The sequence below is a fragment of the Aquarana catesbeiana genome, linkage group LG04 (genome assembly GCF_042186555.1).
Source record: "Aquarana catesbeiana isolate 2022-GZ linkage group LG04, ASM4218655v1, whole genome shotgun sequence".
Taxonomy (NCBI): domain Eukaryota; kingdom Metazoa; phylum Chordata; class Amphibia; order Anura; family Ranidae; genus Aquarana; species Aquarana catesbeiana.
The window spans coordinates 231,912,576-231,932,266 of NC_133327.1; the positions used below are offsets into that span (position 1 = coordinate 231,912,576).

Consider the following 19,691-nt stretch of genomic DNA (forward strand, 5'->3'; position numbering starts at 1 on the left):
GGAAATTTACCAAGAGTAAATATTTGCTAGAAGGAAGTTTGTTTTTTTATTGAACAAGACACTATGTCCCGTCTGCAATAAAAGCTTTCTATTTTCCTGTGGAATTAACTTGTGTGCATATGCAGGAGATAAAAAAAAAAAAAAAAAAAGTAGACCCTGGGACAACCCCCAAAGAATGAATTCAGAGAGGGGCAACAACAGGGCAAACAGAACCGAGCAAATGGACCTAAAAAAACAAAAACAAAGGTCAAGGACCCAACTTGCAGTGCAACTGAGAGAACCTTGCAGCCTAAAACTGAATAAGCAGAGGCTTGGAGGTCCACCTGGTAGAATTTAGAGAGGATACAAATGGAAGATCAGGTAGCAGCCTTAATTGCTAACTTTTGAGAGCAAGCTTGTGCAATAGGTTGTCCTATCCATCTAGCAATAGCAGTCGTGGAAGCAGGGTGACCCTTTTGAGACCAAGTTAGAAAGACGAAGCTGTGGCTTTCATATAGACTATGATAGCTCCAAGTCCAAACTTTTCCTTGGGATGCCTAGGAGCAGGGCACAAGAAAGGAAGGACAAAGTCTTCATTAGGGTGAAAGGCTGATACCACCTTAGGTAGAAAGAAAGGTTTTGGATGCAAGTTCACTTTGTTTCCTGTGAAGTATTATGAAGGGCTCCTTACAAGAGATTGCAATGAAATGGGTCTGAGATGTGATAGCCACTAAGACAGCCACTTTGCAGGAGAGATTAGCCAAATGAAGTACCCTAATGTGTTCAAAGGGTGGTTTCTGCTGGACAAAAAGAACCAAATTAAGATCCAAAGGAAGCACAAGTGTGCTGTAATGGGGATCCGATACATAAGACACTTAAAATGAATGACATGACAATTAAATGAAGGCTTTAACAAAGGAAAGTGAAGCCACAAGTTTCTGGAACAGAACAGACAAGGCAGAAACCTGTCCTTTAAGAGTACTTAGAGCCAAGTTTTTGTAAAGTTCTGGCCGTAGGGTAGTCAGAATGAGAGGTACCAAGTAGTCTCTGGGAATTGAAATGCAGTACAGTAGTAGATTTTCTAGCTTTGAGTATTGTGGGAATGACAGAGTCTGATATATGCCAGTCCTTCAACACCTGGGTTTCAACAGCTATGCTGTTACAGCCAGTGGCTGAGAAGCAGGATGGAACAGGCGGCCATAAGGCAGCGGGACTCGCCTGTTTAAGAGGCTAGGGGTCGTCTCTTAGAAGTTTGAGTATGTCTGTACTAGGTTCTTCTGGACCAGTTTGGTGCAATGAGAACCACAGATTTCTTCTCTTCCTCTGTTAGGACACTTTCACACTGAGGCGGTGGGGGCAGTAGGGGTAAAGCACCGCTAGTTTTAGCGGTGCGTTTTTAACCCCTTGAAGGGGTCAAAAGCGCTGCTGCCGAAGCTCTTTGGCAGCGCTGCTTAATGTATACACCGCTCCCGCACCACCCCAAAAGATGCTGCTTGCAGGACTTTTTTTCTCATCCTGCAAGCGCAACTCCCCAGTGTGAAAGTACTCGGGGCTACTCGGCTACACAGGAAAGTGCAGGATTTGTGGGAGGAGTTCTGTCCTCCTCTCTGCTGTCCACAACCAAGACGGGGAAGAGGGCAGAGAAGAGGAGGCCACGGAGAAGCGCAGGACCTGGAGGAGGATTTCTGTCGTCCTCTCTGATGCTGACTGCTGAGACTAGGTGGGGTAGAAATGAGGGAGGCGCCACAGCTGCAGGAGGGGTGTGAGGGCCACAAAAAATGACTTGGAGGGCCGGATTCTGCCCGCGTGTTTGACACATGTGGTCTAGATGGTGATAAATAAGGAAAATAATCTTCCAATTGTTCACTCCTCAGATATGTGAACAGCAGAGATTGCTGGACAGCTTTTTTCAGCCAGGAGCCATCCCTTCATGGCTGCTTGACTTCTGGTAGCCCCGGGGATTGATATAAACCATGCCGTGGCACTGCCCGATTGTACTCAGATTGGGTTTCCAGAGGGGCAGACCAATTTTACTGCCCTTAATTCCAAGAGATTGATGGGAAGCTTTGGTTCCCTAGGTGACTACGTTTCATTGACTAAGATTGAAATACTTCTCCCAAGCCTGTGAGGCTGGCATCTGTTATTGCCATCCATGAATGTGGGAGAAACAACTTTCCCATTTTCACGGCTGGATTGGCAATCTACCAAGCTAGGAAGTTCCTGGTTTGCCTGGAGAAAAGCACAGAGAAATTAAAAGAATGTTGTGTTGGAGAGGCCTTGCGTATAACTGAGTGAAGGTTGCAAATTCAAATGAGGCAACCCAGGACTTTCAACAAAACCGCAGAGGGATGTCCTTTGGATCTTAAGGTATGACCATGAGAGAGAAGTCTGAAGGTACAGTGTCTAGGATAAGGTCCAAGTATTCCAGACAAAAAGAAGGCTGGAGGACAGACTTTTAGAAGTCGATATTGGAAGCTTGAAGAATAGTTCTTCGGATATTTGAAGACAGTTTGAGGAAGATTAATTCTTTGGATGGTCATTTAGATACTCTGTAATCCAGATGCTCTGATTTCTTAAGAGAGCGTGTAGGTGTGCAAGCAACTTTGTGATTACCAAACCGGAAGAACAGCAAATTGCAAGCATTTGTCTCCTACTGCAAAGAAACCCCAGAGGAGATGGGTAAATGGGAATATGGGAGTGGGCATCCTGAATATCTATGAATGCCAAGCATCCCATGTCTAAGAGGCAGTAAATGTGGAACATGAAGGTACTCGTTTAGGGTTTTTTTTTTTTTTTTTGAAGAATGTTTTCTGAAATATTAACATTACAAGCAAGAAAATATGAGGCATGTACATATTTCAGAGTTCAGCATCTCTGGTTCACCATTATGAACAGAAAAGAGGAGAGCACAGGTTGAGCAATAATGGGGGAATGGAAGGGATGGGAGAAGGGAAAGGGGATAGATAGTAGATATCAATACTTTCAGGAGTGGAAGCAAAGTTAGGAACATTTGGGTGGCGTTTGCCTGGGAACGATATAGCAATGATAACAAGAGAGAAATCCACCTATTTAGAGTATACTATCTTGAGTCGTCAAAGAATTTCATGGGCGTGGTATTTCTAGGGTGGTAGAAAGATGGAGGGATCCGACAAGTTGGATAGTTTATGTTTACCTAGGGAGTTTGATAGGTCTTGTTTCAGATACCAGTCCGTGAATTTAAATGGTTGCATTATCTCCAGTAGTTCCTTCTGGGTGAACGTGGCCTCCATATATTTACGCCATCTAGCAAAGAAGCGAGTAGTAGATTGGAAATGGAGCATGATCGTTCTACGAGCTACTAGGAGAGTTATACGAGTCCACTGTGTAAGGTAGAGTGAGCCTGCTGACGATGGTGCGGGAGGTATTAGTTTGCATCCAAATATACACAGTAGCGGATTGTTGGGTAACCGGATCTTATTAATTGTGAAGATGTATGCCAGCACAGAGATCCAAAATCTAGCAATTGATGGGCATTCCCAGAGGCAGTGGAGTAGAGTGTGACAGTGAACACCAGGGGCATTGCGCCTGGGTAGAGTCTGCCTTATTGATGCAGAATGGGTAATATGCCCTGTGTATAATTTTAAATTGTGTTTCACGCCACAACTCTGATAGCGTGAGTTTGTGGATGCGTCGGTATCCTTCCAGGATCTTTTCTGGAAGTGTTTTATCGTTAAAGATGGTGGACCATTTTTGGAATAGAGCAAGTTGGTATTTATCCGATTGATGCATAATGAGAGATGAATATATACTGGAGATGGCGTAGTCGTCTTTCCTGAGCACTATATCAATGGATGATTGTTGGAGGGTCAGTTTGAGAATTTAGGGTTTTTAAAGCCAAGGATAGGACGAGTACCTTAGTAGTACCTTAGTATGGTGGTGTTACCAGGAACAGATTTGAACTGAATGCTTTGAACCGGTTTCTCTTGGAACAGCCAATCTCTAGGACACCAGATGGTTCTTGATAATCTGTAAATTTGACTGCTCTTGGACATATTTTGGCTAGTTTGAGAGAAGGAAACGAAGGGGTGGAGTTTAAAACTATTTTGTACCCCTATTAAACCACCAATTGAACTAATAGGTCTGTCACCCAGAGGAAAAAAAACTGTGACAGAAGTCTCAACACTTAGTGAAGGCTCCCCTTCATTGTGAAGGAGATCTTCATTGTGAAGTGTTGGTTTTAGTGGTTTTGTCAAGAGTTTCATTCTGAAAAACCGAATCTTGTTGATTGTTCATCACCCTCGTTCTGTTTGTCAAAGCGCAGCCAAAGGCTTTCACTGCTCTGAAAATAATTGCTGAACTATATCCATCCAGTGGGATAAAAAAGTGGACTATGTCAGTAAGAGACCCTGCTAGCTCAGTCTAAAACATCTACTATGCCCACAGAAGATGTTCCTTCATTTAAAAATTCCAAAGACCGAAATTGAGATACTCTTAATACTCTTATTGGTCCAACTCTCCAACAAGACACTGCTGCAATTAGGAAGGGAGGAATTGCCCATCTATCGAAGGCTTCTGGGCAGAAGTGGTGGTAATAGTTTCACATGCGTGGTGTAAAATAAAAAAACTAGTCAACCACCTGAGACTGGTTCTAAAATATGGAATTTTTACCACCAAGCTTGAAAGTTTTAACGTCAAAAAACAAATACTTATTCTCTACCGCTTTAAATTACTTACCTGTAATAAAGAATGACCCACGATGTGCACCACTTCTGAAAAAATCTTCAGTGCAGGGATGCCCTGTTATCTTCTTGCTGCTGAACTTCTAGTGCTTGGGGGGGGGTTGAACAGCCTCGGGTCTCCAGGCTCAGCATCACTAAAGAGGATTTGATGGAGACACGTCCCCCTTTTCCCTTCTCTTCAATTAAGAAAAATTCTTTCACGAATTACACAATGTAACATGATCTGTGAATGGGGGAGGCCCTGATCAGTCACAGGATTCTCTCCTACTATTCACAGATCATGTTGCACACAGTGTAATCAGCAAAAAGAATTCACAGACCCTAGGCTGGATGTTCACAGACCCAAGGTTGTAAGGCTGCTACCCACCTTGGGAATACCCCTATACAATTATCTGACTGAGACCTCTTTTTATTGTTCAGGTACTTAGGTTATGGACCTCTTTCTCCCTTATGGAGAAGTTTTGATGATTAAATAGTTATTTACTTTGAACACTTCAGTCAATTCTTCACTGCCTTCTACTATATCAATGGAAGCAGGGCAACCTTGGTAATACTCTGGGAACTTGGGAACTGTACCAGGACCCTATGCTGTGGGGACAGCCTGCAATATTGCTTTGGGCACCACAGTGCCTTGCAAAAGTACTCACCCCCATTGGCTTTTTACCTATTTTGTTACATTACAGCCTTTAGTTCAATGTTTTTTTAAATCTGAATTATATGTGATGGATCAGAACACAATAATCTAAGTTGGTGAAGTAAAATTAGAATAATATATACATAAAACTATTTTTCATAAATAAAAACAGATAATTGGCATGTGTGTATGTATTCACCCCCTTTGTTATGAAGCACATAAAAAGCTCTGTTGCAACCAATTACCTTCAGAAGTCACATAATTAGTGAAATGATGCCCACCTGTGTGCAATCTAAGTGTCACATGATCTGTCATCACATATATACACCTTTTGGAAAGGCCCCAGAGGCTGCAACAACTAAGCAAGAGGCACCACTAACCAAACACTGCCATGAAGACCAAGGAACTCTCCAAACAAGTAAGGGACAATGTTGTTGAGAAGTACAAGTCAGGGTTAGGTTATAAAAAAAAAATCCAAATCTCTGATGACCCCTAGGAGCATCATCAAATTTATCATAACCAAATGGAAAAAACATGGCACAACAGGAAACCTGCCAAGAGACTGCTGCACACCAAAGCTCATGGACCGGGCAAGGAGGTTATTAATCAGAGAGGCAGCACAGAGGCCTAAGGTAACCCTGGAGGAGCTGCAGAGTTCCACAGCAGAGACAGGAGTATCTGTACATAGGACGACAATAAGCGGTAAGCTCCATAGAGTTGGGCTTTATGGCAGAGTGGCCAGAAGAAAACAATTACTTTCAGCAAAAAACAAAACGCTATGTCTGGCGCAAACCCAACACATCACATCACCCAAAGAACACCATCCCCACAGTGAAACATGGTGGTGGCAGCATCATGCTGTGGGGATGTTTTTCAGCAGTCGGGACTGGGAAAGTGGTCAGAGTTGAGGAAAAGATGGATGGTGCTAAATACAGGGATATTCTTGAGCAATCAACCGATAACAGAAAAAGAAATGACTCCTGCGCACAAGTGGGCAACCAGACAGATGGTAAAACGACACAGGCCTTGCTGCCCTCAAGGATGGGGAATCCTAGCAGACAAAAAAATAAAAAGAGAGAGGGGCGCACTGGCCATGTGCATTATCTTTTGTAAAATATTTATTAAATAAAATGATAAAAGAAATTACTCACAAGCAGTTGTGGAACAGGGTGCAATGGGTTTTGCTCATCATTAAAACCGCTTGCTGCTAGTCGGTGCTGGATTTATATTGCACCCTGTTCCACAACTGCTTGTGAGTAATTTCTTTTATCATTTTATTTAATAAATATTTTACAAAATATAATGCACATGGCCGGTGCGCCCCTCTCTCTTTTTATTTTTTTATATTCTTGAGCAAAACCTGTACCACTCTGTGTGATTCGAGGCTAAGACGAAGGTTCACCTTCCAGCAGGACAATGACCCCAAACACACTGCTAAAGAAACACTTAAGTCAGGGCTCGACAAACCCCGGGCGCCAGGTCGCATTTGCGACTAGAATTAGCGACCTGGCGACTGGGGCGGCACAGCTGGGGGTATCCTGTGTCCGTGCGGACTCCGACCCCCCCCCCCCCCCGTGCGATCGCGTCGTGCCGCCGGTAATTGAGGCCGCGGCTTTGCGGCCTTCTTCGGTCCTTCTGGAATCTGGCGCCATCTTGTGGTGGCCGTTGGTATTACAACCAGCAATGCTAATGCAATGCTAATGGATAATGGATACCTGCCTGTTTTCACTACCCGCCCATCTCCTTCCCAAAGTAGAGAAGAAAGTGAGTGTGGGGATAGCCTTTTTTTTTTTTTTTCTTAATAGCTTTTATTTTTATTTATTTAAATTTTAAAGTAAAAACTGTTTTTTTTTTTTTTCTTAATAGCTTTTATTTTTATTTATTTAAATTTTAAAGTAAAAACAGTTTTTTTTTTTTTTTTTTTCTTAATTAAAATTAATTTATTTGTTATCTCCCTGCTTGGCCCCTTTCCCACAGGCTGTCTGATCAGGTTCGCCTGTCCGTTTTTCAGGCAGACCTGATCGGACCCTTAGAGCGCTTTCACACCGAGCCGCGGGGGGCGTCGGCGGTAAAGCGGCACTATTTTTAGCTCCGCTTTACCGTCGTTTTAGTGGCGCTATTCGGCCGCTAGCGGGGCGGTCTTTCTGTGTAAATTTAAGATTAGTTTTTTTTATATTGAAAATAAAGCTTTGTCGGTCGTTTAAAAAAAAAACCTGGCTCCTAACTTTTTTAGCTGGCTCCTAGATTCCAAGAAAATTTGTCAAGCCCTGACTTAAGTGGTTGACGGGGAAACATGTAAATGTGCTGGAATGGCCTAGTCAAAGCCCAGACCTCAATCCAATAGAAAATCTGTGGTCAGTCTTAAAGATTGATATTCGCAAGCGCAAACCATCCAACTTGAAGGAGCTGGAGCAGTTTTGCAAGGAGGAATGGGCAAAAATCCCAGTGGTAAGATGTGGCAAGCTCATAGAGACTTATCCAAAGCGACTTGGAGCTGTGTTAGCCACAAAAGGTGGCTCTACAAAGTATTGACTTTAAGGGGTGAATAGTTATGCACATTGACTTTTTTCTGTTATTTTGTCCTATTTGTTGTTTGCTTCACAACAAAACAAAAAACAAAAACACCTTCAAAGTTGTGGGCATGTTCTGTAAATTAAATGATGCAAATATTCAAACAATCCATGTTAATTCCAGGTTGTGAGGCAATAAAACATGAAAAATGCCAAAGGGGGTGAATACTTTTGCAAGGCACTGTAGATCCTGCTTGGGTTGGGTGCTTACCTCAACACTGAGTGCAACATGTGTAGTTCTCCGCGGGGTGTTATACAGGTTAAGGGCCATGGTCCATTCCTTTGGTTCCAAGAACCTAAAGACCCCTCCAGGGGTATGCCCACTGTAACGAGTGAAGCATGGACCCTTATTATAGAGACCAGCGGCAAGTAAAGGTATTGCAGGTTCGTCTTTTTAACAGACCATTACCATAGCCTTAGATCAAGTATGAGACTTAAAGTGGTTGTTAACCTCAGGCATGAAATATGAACAAAACACATCCCTTTATAGTGTGTACTTGCCTCACTTTAACCGGCCAGATGGCTCAAATCTCAGCCGGTTCAGCAGGGACCAGCCAAGATTCGATCCATCTATGGGCAGGTTGGTTTTACCCAAGGCGATCCATGGATCGATTGGATACAACCAGCATGTCAGATTTCTAGCTTGCGATTTTTGCCAGCGGCTATAGCCATTAGCAATCATTACTGTGTTCTCCCCACAGGAGGGATTTCCCCATCAACTGTGTTACAGGAACGAAAACTGCATAACCTATGGCTGGCTAAAGTGTCATTTCTGTCTGCTGCTTCATCCCTCCACTATCACCATTAATCACTTGTGACATGTTTTGCTGACACCAAGAAAAAAAAAAAAAGTGACAGGGGAGGGCATTCCAGCTAATTGACAGCTTTAGCCTTGTTCCTGTGTGAGGGGGTGGGGTGGGGGTGGGGGGTGTTTGGTGGTAGTGTCCCTTTCCTCCGATCAGTTGTCAGAGCTCATCTCACTGAACTCTGCAGTGTGTAATTTCAGCTCTCCACCCATTTTTTGACAAGCTTTAATTCTGGACTTTGAATGGACAAAAAAGGAAGAGAAGTCTGCAGATAAACAAGTACAATTATGTAGGAGGAATTGTTTAACCTCTTGCCGACCAGCCACAGTCATTATACAGGGGACAGGTCGGCACGGCTGAGCAAACTTCCATAGGTGTCAGCCGATTTAAAAGGTATAGGGGGCGCGCGCCCATGGAGCAACGCCAATACGCGTGGCTGGTAGCCACAATGTCGGCCGGCGACCCGCGATCGCTCCTGAGAGGGACAGAACGGGGATCTGTCAGTCAATGTAAACAGACAGATGTCCGTTCTGTCTGGAAAGTAGAGAGAAATCTGCTGTTCCTAGTAGTCAGGAACAGCGATCTCTCTCTAACCTGGGGGGGGGGGTGTGTGTGTACTGACAGGGAGTAGAAACACCTCCCTAGGGAACACTTAACCCCTTGATCGCCCCCTAGTGTTAACCCCTTCCCTGCCAGTGACATTTATATAGTAAATCAGTGACTATTTATAGCACTGATCGCTGTATAAATGTCAATGGTCCCAAAAAAGTGGCAAGTGTCTGATCTGTCCGTGGCAATGTCGCAGCCCCTCTAAAAATGTTAGATCACCGCCATTACTACTAAAAAAAAAAATTAATAATAAAAATGCCATAAATATATCCCTTATTTTGTAGACGGTATAACTTTTGAGCAAACCAATCAATATACGCTTATTGCAATATTTTTTTACCAAAAATATGTTGAAGAATACATATCTGCCTAAAGTGATGAAGAACTTGGTTTTGCACATTTTTTTTTGGGGGGGGGGGATATTATAGCAAAAAGTTAAAAAAATATTGGGTTTGTTTCAAAAATTGTCGCTCTTTTTTTTGTTTATAGCCCAAAAAATAAAAACCGCAGAGGTGATCAAATACCACCAAAAGAAAGCTCTATTTGTGGGACAAAAAGGACATAAATTTTGTCTGTGTACAACGTCGCATGACGACGCAGTGCCAGATCGCAAAAAATGACCTGGTCATTAAGGGGGCAAATCCTTCCGAGGCTGAAGTGGTTAATCTCTGTATATAACCTGAGGGTAGTCACTTCAATGAGTATAAGTATATCTGAACTACTTTGCAATACACTTATGTGTCATAATATTATATATATTTATATTAGCTAACCTTCAGCTTTAAAGGAAACTCATAACTCGGGTGCAATGTGTAACATGCTCCAGACCTGACCACCCCATCCCCCCCCCCACCCCTTTCCTTGTGACAGTGGGGAGGGGATCTTCTCCCAGCACCTGTTGTCATATTTTCAAAATGGTGCAGCTGTGCAGGGATCTGCCCACATTACTGCACCATTTGTTCACAGCGATCTGTGAATGAGAGCACTAAAACACCATTGTGGCTGACTTCTTGTAGTTCTCAATGGACTGCGAGGGCACTGATGAGCGCTCTCGTAGTTCATTCACAAGTCCTGCAGCTTGTCTGCAGGATTCTGACTTTGCACCCGTGATCCACTGATTGCAGGTGTAATGATTTGCAGGCTCATGAAGGGAAAAAAAAGGAAAATCCTAGGCTGGCTAATCCATATAAATATGTCGAAATCGGCAAGGAATCTTAGAGATATTGCATTGCTGAAAGCAAGTATAGCAGATTTTAGCTGTGCTTTAAGTATATAGAGTACGGGAGCACCCATCGCCTGGACTCTACTTCTTGACGAGCATTACAGGTGAACATTTTAAAGAGAATGTGTCTGAAAAAGAACTATAGCAGCTGCAGATACACCCTTATTTTAAAGCTTTGAAACCTGGGCTTGTGGTTCAACTACTCAATGTGGTTATAAACCTCTGAAATGAGAAATGAACAAAGCATATCATTCTATAGTGTGTACATTCCTCTATCCAGAGTACCTAGCGTGACTTCTGTTTCATCTTTCATTCTTCTATTTGCATGAGTCACTTCTGACAATCCCAGGGGGGAGTGTGTCACAGTGCCCTCCACTCAGGTCCCTGCTCTCAGTTGTGCAGTGTGTCGCATCAGATCCCCATCCCACAGCAGCTATGAAATGCTGTCTAAATTCTGTTCTTTGAATGGCTGTAGAGAAAGGAAGGTTGCAGATAAACATGTACAACTTGCGTAGGTGGATTGGTTTCATCACTGTGTATCACCTGAGGCTAGTCACTTCAGTAGGGGTGTGTGGGTGTGTGTGTATATATTTTACATTTACAGCCACTTTAAGATGGAAGATGACAGACCCAGTCCTGGCATAATTCTTTGCCAGATTTCTTTTCTGTCTATTTTAGATAGTTTAACCAACTAAGAAGTTGAAAACTGGTGACACTGAACTTACTGTGTGTCCCTGGAATGTTTTTATTGGCCTGTCTTGTCCCAATTTGCAGACATGAATGCACATATCTGTACTGCATGATGCAAATGTGTTGTTACTTTGCCAGTCCACATCTAACGCTGGTGCTGAAAGACAAAGAAATAGAAAGGTTTGTTAGCAATGACACACCGAATCTTTCCATATTAACAGTTTAAAAGAAAAACAGCTTAGTCTCCGGGCTGCTCTACCTGTGCAATGCACAAGGAAAAAAATATATATATTTTTGCCTTGGTCCAATCACTGTACCAGTGTAGCAGTTTTCTGGGTCCAGCGACAAACAGCTGCAATTTCAAATATTAACCACAGAGTTGCTTGGTACAGTTGCCATTCAGAGAAAGCGTCATCTACTATTTAGATTTGCAGCTTATACAGATCAGTCAGCTATAAGATGGTCCAAGCTGAACCAATGACTATGCAAAAAAATAAAACCCCACAACATACCTGAACCTCAGGTTTAAATGCACTTTAAGGTGGACTGCACAAAAAAAGCTCTAAAATTGAAAAAAGATCCTGTCACCACCTGCTACAGTGCAAACTTAGAAAGGCAATGAATATGTATCAGAAGAACTTACAGAAACATCCCCCAGTGCTAGCAGCCCTGTCACCAAAAACACTGCATGGTAAGGCATTGGCATGGTTTTCTATGCAGCAGCATTTAGTGAATCTAGCGAGTTTTTCCTAAAAGCTGCTGAAACACAAGGATGATGTATGAGGTGGGGTAGGGGACTTGTTGGCAGCTGCCAGGAAGGCTCTTCATCCAAAACTCTTGCAAGTTTTTTTTTTTTTGAAGCAGGATTGCCACCTTCTTTTTTTGAGTAACAGATTCAAAATGCTTCAGCAGTCATAGTTTCTTTACGTACTCCTAATACAAAATGTTCTGCCCAAGTTTATTTTGCGGTGTAGTAGGTATCAGTTACATAGTAATTTCCAAAACTATGACACCTCAAACCTTAGACTACATAGAATAGTATCAAACTCATCTTTGCCCTGCCCTGAACACAGAAAACAAAATAAAAAAAAAAAAATATATATATATATATATATATATATATATATATATATATATATATATATATATATATATATATATAATTCTTTTACTTAAACCTTTGGGTTATACAGCTGCCTACAGGTGGTCTGGACACTGGCCAAAAAAAAAAAAGGCATGCCCAGGGCATAACCCCTCCTACTACTAGCAAGCCTCAGTGTTGTAGGAAAGCAGTACCAAAGGCATTATTATAAGCACAGAGGGGGTTGACCTACTCCACAACAAATTTCAAGAAAAGGATACTAAGGTGAATTCTTTTTATTTCCTCTTTCTTGCCCATTGAGGGACACAGAAGTCTAAAGCTTTCAAGACTTCCAAAAGCAGTGGGAAACACAGGAAACAGCCTCTAACTAGACCAACTGGACAGAACTGGGGACTGCCCGAGGCTTAAATGGCTTCCTGAAGAACCCTACATCTGAAATAGTAATTAGAAAGGGACAAAACTGACAGATTTCCAGAACCAGGCGGGATTTCAACAACAGTGACTATTGCCACAAGGATACTTTAGGAACAGCCTTAAAAAGGCATGCTACAAGGCCTTGCGCCATTCCAGATCCTCTTTACACTGACAATGCTCCAAGAAAGACAAGTGACAGAGTAAAGGTCATTATCCAATACTCCACTCATGACTCTTTGTGCCATCCTAGCCAAAGGTAAATGTGTCAGGGAAAGACCTGAGATCGTTTTTCACCAAGCCCATTCTTTATGGGATAGGGTGACTTACAGCCATGATTTACCAGACCGGGTGGCCACTCCAGGATCATCTTTCATTGTGAGAAATGCCCCTGGATCCAAGAGGGCACCCATTTCATACTCCAATAGTGTGAACTGCTCTACTCAAGGAGTGATCTACCTAATGTTGAAATAATGCTCTGCATTTTATGTGGGCAAAACACTTTGCCAACCCATGCAACACATAGGCAATTGCATTTATTATTCTGGAAAAGAGGGACCTGATCATTATCTCTCAATCTCCTGAAGAAGCAATAAAAAAAACATGTAGAGGAAGAACCTCATCCATGGAGTTAGTTGTTCTGAGGTACTACAATAATTTCCTGTTAGGGCTCTGAGTTTTCTTTTTATATAATAGGTTGAACAACTTTCTCCAAGAGTAGGATGAGGGGCAATTACCTGTGTTTTTAAAGTTGGTTATCTATTTTTTTTATATTTGCCTCATTTAAAGTCCCACTCTGCTCCTTTTCTATTTTTTATAAACGATGCAATAAAACATGATTTGAACAGGTATATATTTGTAGGAGTGTCTATGTGGTACCAAGAAAGTCCACAGACATTGCTTTTACATTTCCTAGTGTACTAATATTTTAGAATGGGGTACCCCCCTTATATGTTTGCGTGGTATCTGGCACCAGCTTTTATACATTTGAGTGGATTCCTTCGAAACAGTCTTGTGACGTTACTGGCACAATGACCCCTTGGGTCAAGAGGAGGTTTGGAGCATTCTGCAAATCTAAAAGGTTCTTGGGCAGTTTTTGGTTGATTTGAAAAAAGAAAGCAGTGAGGAGGTAGGAGTTTTGAACTTCATTTTGTACCCCTTGCAAACCACAGATTGAACCCACAGGTCTGGGACATTTATGACCCAGAGAGGCAAACAACCCTCTGCCCTTAGGAGGAAGGGATGAACTTTGGTTTTAAAGTTGAAGCCTGGTTGGAGCAGACAGGTACTCTGTATTTCAAGGAGCTAGGGGGGTTATGAGTCGTTACACTCTGGAAATAAAACCTTCACACCTATGATCTCTTCGGTGAAATCGATCAAGTGCTTTACCAAACAGACATCTTCTTTGGAAAGGAATATATGTGTGAGGTTCCTTTAGCAGACAAAAAAAAAAAAAAATCTGTGCATGTGAATGGAGATTAGAACCATTCTGGAAACTTGCCTGATGACATGTTCTAAGGCATCTACACAGAAAAGCAGAACAGAAAATACAATTGCTGTAATAGCTTTGTAAGGAACTATGCGCCAGTGTCCATTACCTGAAGGTACACGCCTATAACCCATGATGTATGAATACTCTGCCTGTGTCCTGCACTGTATAATCAAGATATGTTAATTTCAAATTGTAGCAAATGTCTTTAACTAATGGGTTTAGGTATTTAAAACTGGATCTCCCAATTCCTTTTAGTCTCCATAGAATTTCTATTAGTTTATTTTTTTATTTGGAATTTTTTTTGCATGTCCTTGGGGTATACCCAGACCAACCTTCAATGGGAGCACAACAATAAACGTATAAGTTCTTTTTAATCGCTCTATTGAAATCATCAGAAGTATAGTACTGTTGCAGCAAATTCTGTTAATGCTATTTTCTATATAAACTGCGCTTTTTTTCACTGCTTTATCAAAAAAGCATAAAAACTGTAAAAAAAAAAAGTCAGTGTACTACCTTAACCACTTAAATACCAACCTGCAATATACCTTATTTATTTATTTAAGGTACTTATATAGCGCCATCAATTTACGCAGAGCTTTACATATACATTGTACATTCACATCAGTCCCTACCCTCAAGGAGCTTACAATTTAAGGTCCCTAACCTCACATTCATACATACTAGGGACAATTTAGACAGGATCCAATTAACCTACCAGCATGTCTTTGAAGCGTGGGAGGAAACCGGAGTACCCGAAGGAAACCCACACAGGCACAGGGAGAACATGCAAACTCCAGGCAGGTAGTGTCGTGGTTGGGATTCGAACCAGTGACCCTTCTTACTGCTAGGTGAAAGTGCTATCCACTACATCACTGTGCCCCTCCTTGATTACCGGGCCACTTTTCAGTTTCCAGGGCTGTGATAGTTTGACAATTGCTCTGTTATGCAACACAGTACTCAAATTATTTTATATCCCTTTGCTTTTATGGTATTTACCCACCACCTTTTTGAACTAAAAAAAAAAAAAATGTAAAAAAAAGTTTCCCTTGTTTTCTAATAAAATAAAAATGCCAGAACAGTACAAACACCCCCAATATGACCTCTTTAGAAAATAGACACCAAAAGGTGATCCAATTTTTAGAAAATATAAAATGCATAATGGTATCGTAGGGGATTAAAATATGGAGCTTGGAAATTGGACAAGTGTACAAAATAATCTTACTGCTGCTACTGCATCAGCAGCAGCCTGTTTACATCAGAAACAAATGATTAATTTAGAAGTTCCTATTTCTCCCTTTCCTCTGTTGTATAAGAGGAGGGCTGTGTACACCTGAGAGCACTGTGAATGGTCCCTATGACCAATCACAGCAATCATGTTGTACAGAGCCTCTCTGACTGGATGTGTACTCACTGACTAAACACAGCCATCTAAGTCTCAGTTCTTGGTCATTACTGGGTGCAGTGGGTATCCGATGCTCATTTCTGCGGCAGAGCTAATAAACAGTGTTGCAAAATTAAGCACCCACCAATCCCCGGTTTAAAAGGCAAGTTCACCTTTTCCAAAAAAAGCCTATAGGTAAAACAATAAAAATGATTGATCATATTACAAAGCTGCACAGATTTTTTAATATCTACTGGGGTGCTTTGACTACATAGACTATATCCTGGAAAAGGTAAACTGTAAACTTAGCTTTCAAGACATACAGAGCTACAAAAGAGGTCTCTTCAGAGCTTAAAGCCGTAATAACCGCTGTGTTTTTTTTTTTTTTTTTTGGAATGGTGCATGTTTAGGAGGTATTTACAGTACCTACAAGTAAGCCCTATTGGCTTACCTATAGGTACAAATTATGTATGGGAGTTTACTCCCACTTTAACAGTATGTAAATCCCATCTCAGCCACTTTCCACTCATTTCTCCAGCACTCTCCTGCAACTCCTTCCTCTGTTGCAGCCACCACCAAAATAATCAGAGCTCAGAGGGAACATTTTTCACATGCAAATTTAAAAAGTTAAAACACACACACACACAAATTAAATCTCTTACAGATGTCTTAAAGTGGAGTTCCACCCAAAAATGGAACTTCCACTTTTTGGATTCCTTCCCCCCTCCGGTGTCACATTTGGCACCTTTCAGGGGGGAGGAGGGAGCAGATACCCGTCTAATACAGGTATTTGCTCCCACTTCCTGGCATAGCTCACCAGGGTGATTGCGGTGACCTACGCCACTTCCGCCGCCTACCCCGTCCTCCCCCGCTGTATTCTGTGAGAGACAGAATACAGCAGGGACCTGAGAGGACACGCAGTGCAACTCGCGCATGTGCAGTAGGGAACCAGGATATGAAGCCGCATGGCTTCACTTCCTTATTCCCTCACCGAGGATGGCGGCGGCAGCAGCCGAGAGCCGAAGGACGGATCGGCTTCGGCTGCCGACACCGTGGGCTCCCTGAACAGGTAAGTGTCCATATATTAAAAGTTAGCAGCTGCACTATTTGTAGCTGCTGGCTTTTAATATTTTTTTTTCAGCAAACCTCCGCTTTAAGAAGCTGTGCTAAAAGAAAGATGCTTTGCCTTACCGAGGTGCATAAAAGAAATAAAGAATAAATCAAATCAGAGTTTGCTTTATAACGCTAAAGTCTTCCTGAAAGCAGTTTTCTCACACTACTATACAGTATATCAGGTATCCCTACATAGCTGTAACCTTAACAGGCTAATGGATTTGCAGTGAGCAATGGGAATAAAGTACAATAACTGTTCACCATAGCTAAGCAAGAAGCAGAATCTGCATATACAATCAGAAAATATGCCTTGTGCACATATCAATACTAACAATATCAATTTATTCACACAATCTGTTGCTTTTTGTTCATAAAAAGGTACCAAGTATTATAGCTCTCAACAAAAAGGATCAACTAAACAAAAGTTGTGAATCCGCTTAAATTGCTACAAGACTTAAGGAATTAATGATGAAGCATCAGCATGCCATTTAGGCGATTCAATTTCTTAAAAAGGGAAGTCAGCAACAAAACACTGCTCACTTCTCAGGAATGTGAATGGTCACCATAGGCAAAAGAATCTACTTCTGTTCCACGAGAACAAAAACTTGACTGATCACTATGGGCAACTGCTTTATCCTTTGTTTTGTTTTTCTTTACTGCAACTGTATTCTTTAGTAGAAGCTGAAGAGATCACACTTCATTCTCTTTTATTATTCTATATACAATGTTGTCTGATGGCCTATATGGGGAACAGGCAGAAGATGAGAGGAGCAAAGTGATGTGACCTAGTGACTGCTAGATTGGACTGTCAGCATTTAGATTAGATTAATGTTGGTTAGCATTAGGAATGTACACGCTGTGCAATCCGCAATCAGAACACACATTTTTCTATAAGAAATTGCTTTACTAAATAGTTACCCGAGTGGAAAGGAAACTGTTGTTTTGCTTCCCCTGTGTGTGCATCCCAGATAATGGTGGTCTGTGAAGAAAATGCACATACATCAGTAAACAGATTTTCCCAAATAAATTCTGTAGATGCAGAGCTTTAAATTGATTCTAAACCTTGAATTAGTTTTAACATATTATACTTACCTGCTCTGTGCAAAGGTTTTGCACAGAGCAGCCCTGAGCCTTCCTCTTCTGCAGTCCCTTACTGGCTCCCCCTCTTCCAAGTACCCCACCCACGGTAAGCCACTTGCTAAAGGGGGTACTTGTGCGGGTCTGCTTCTGAGCCCCCCCACCTGCATCCATAGACGCAGACTATGAGCGCACCCCACCATGGCACTTAATGGCTCCTGCTGCTATCTATCCACCCTGGGAGTAGTGAGAGAGTGGAGACTGCTCTTGTGCACAGATCTGGATCGAGATGGGGCTTAGATAAGTGTGTGTGTGGATCTTGCAGAGAATGCATTAAGGTAAAAAAAACCCTTAAGGTTTTAGAATCACTTGAAGCATTAGTCCTCATTCACACGGGGCGTATTTTACTGTACATGCATGGAGAGCCAGGTGTTCTGTGCATCCCCATGCAGGCAATCCCACTGATGTCGACTGGGACACAGCTGCTACACAGACACAACTGTGTGGTGTCCAAATATGTGGAGGAGTGTCCCTGAACACACATAGTGCAAGTTTGGGGACAGATACCCACATGAATGTCATATTAGGGCTTTGAGGCAATAAGCAACTGAAATTTGATACAAGTATCCATGGAAGTAGTGAGGAGACAATAAGAGCGAATGGTTGATAAAACTTCTCCATGGGAGAAGATGTCCACCACCTATAAGGACACTAGCAAAAATAACAGGCCCACAAAGCAGTTTGGGTAATAATAGGCGCACTGCTGCGTTTTCTAGGAAAAAATTTTTGCCAGTGTCCAATCACCTGAAGGTAGCAGCAGAAAAACCATGGTTTATGAATAGAAGACCTGTATGATTAAGATAAAACATTTAGTTGTCTCTACCTTAAAATATTAAAAAGGGAACTTTTCGTGCAGAGGACTTCCTCTGCCTGCCTTAAAGCGAGCATGTTGGGTCTCAACGCTTACAGTTTTGACTTTAGAAAGCTTCTGAAACATGTGCTAGTATTTAGTAAGGCAGGGAAGCGAAGGGCTTGACATTTTCGAAAGAATGATAGTTATGTTACCAAAATGGTTAAGCAAAATGAAAGCTAGGATGTAATGAACTTTTCTATATTACCTTGTCTACTCCTGCACTTAAAATAAAGTTTCCTTTCTTGTTCCATTTCAAGGCAAATATGGGTCCCTTGTGTTGCCCCAAGGTGCTTGCAAGGTTTCCTGCAGATTAGAGTGAGTGCTTATATTATTTAAAATTATTAAGCAATTAATCAAATGAAGCAAGTACACAGTTTAGCTTTTTGCTCGGTCTCTATTCCTCAGAAATAAATATACATAATATACTTAAACACGGTGAAGGAAAAATTGCTCTGCGATATTAAAGGTAACAAAAAGGTTGCACTCCTTGCTTAAAAGCATAACTGCCAACACTAGCAGATTCTGCACAACCTGCTAGCCACTGCATGCTGCAGAAATAGTTGGCCACAAATAAAATCCTATACACTGTCTCCACAAGAAACAAGCTTTCACTGGTTAAAAGCTAGCTAATTGCTGTCAAACATTTCCTGGTGGGAGAGAGGTACCATTTTCACTGGGAGGACTCAATCTTTGGGGCACACACTGCACCTCAGTGCCACCAAAAGTGTCAGAAATGTTGCAACTACAGCAATAAATGGGAACAATTACCCAAATTAGAAGCAAGATATAGTACCGCATATATCAAGAATGCAGCCTGAAGAACTATACAGTAAAAAAGTCAAGCACAATGAATAATGGGGAAAGAGTTGCAACAAATTTTGCTATGACTTACACTTTAAAAATGAATTCCAGGTATGGATATTTTATACACCGCTAGAGCTGCACGATTCTGGATAAAATGAGAATCACAATTT

The 19,691-nt window shown here is 41.8% G+C and overlaps 1 protein-coding gene across 2 annotated transcripts in view; it reads right to left on the minus strand.

Moving 5' to 3' along the window:
- Window positions 1-19,691, minus strand: part of TBL1XR1 (TBL1X/Y related 1) — a 262,070-nt gene that overhangs the window by 19,209 nt on the left and 223,170 nt on the right. For both annotated transcript variants that reach the window (XM_073626244.1, XM_073626243.1), the window contains exons 10-12: window positions 18,923-19,020; window positions 17,646-17,706; window positions 11,264-11,385 (exon numbers count right to left, since the gene is read on the minus strand). In XM_073626244.1, coding sequence (XP_073482345.1) covers window positions 11,264-11,385; window positions 17,646-17,706; window positions 18,923-19,020 — 281 coding nt within the window. The remainder of the gene's footprint in view (window positions 1-11,263; window positions 11,386-17,645; window positions 17,707-18,922; window positions 19,021-19,691) is intronic.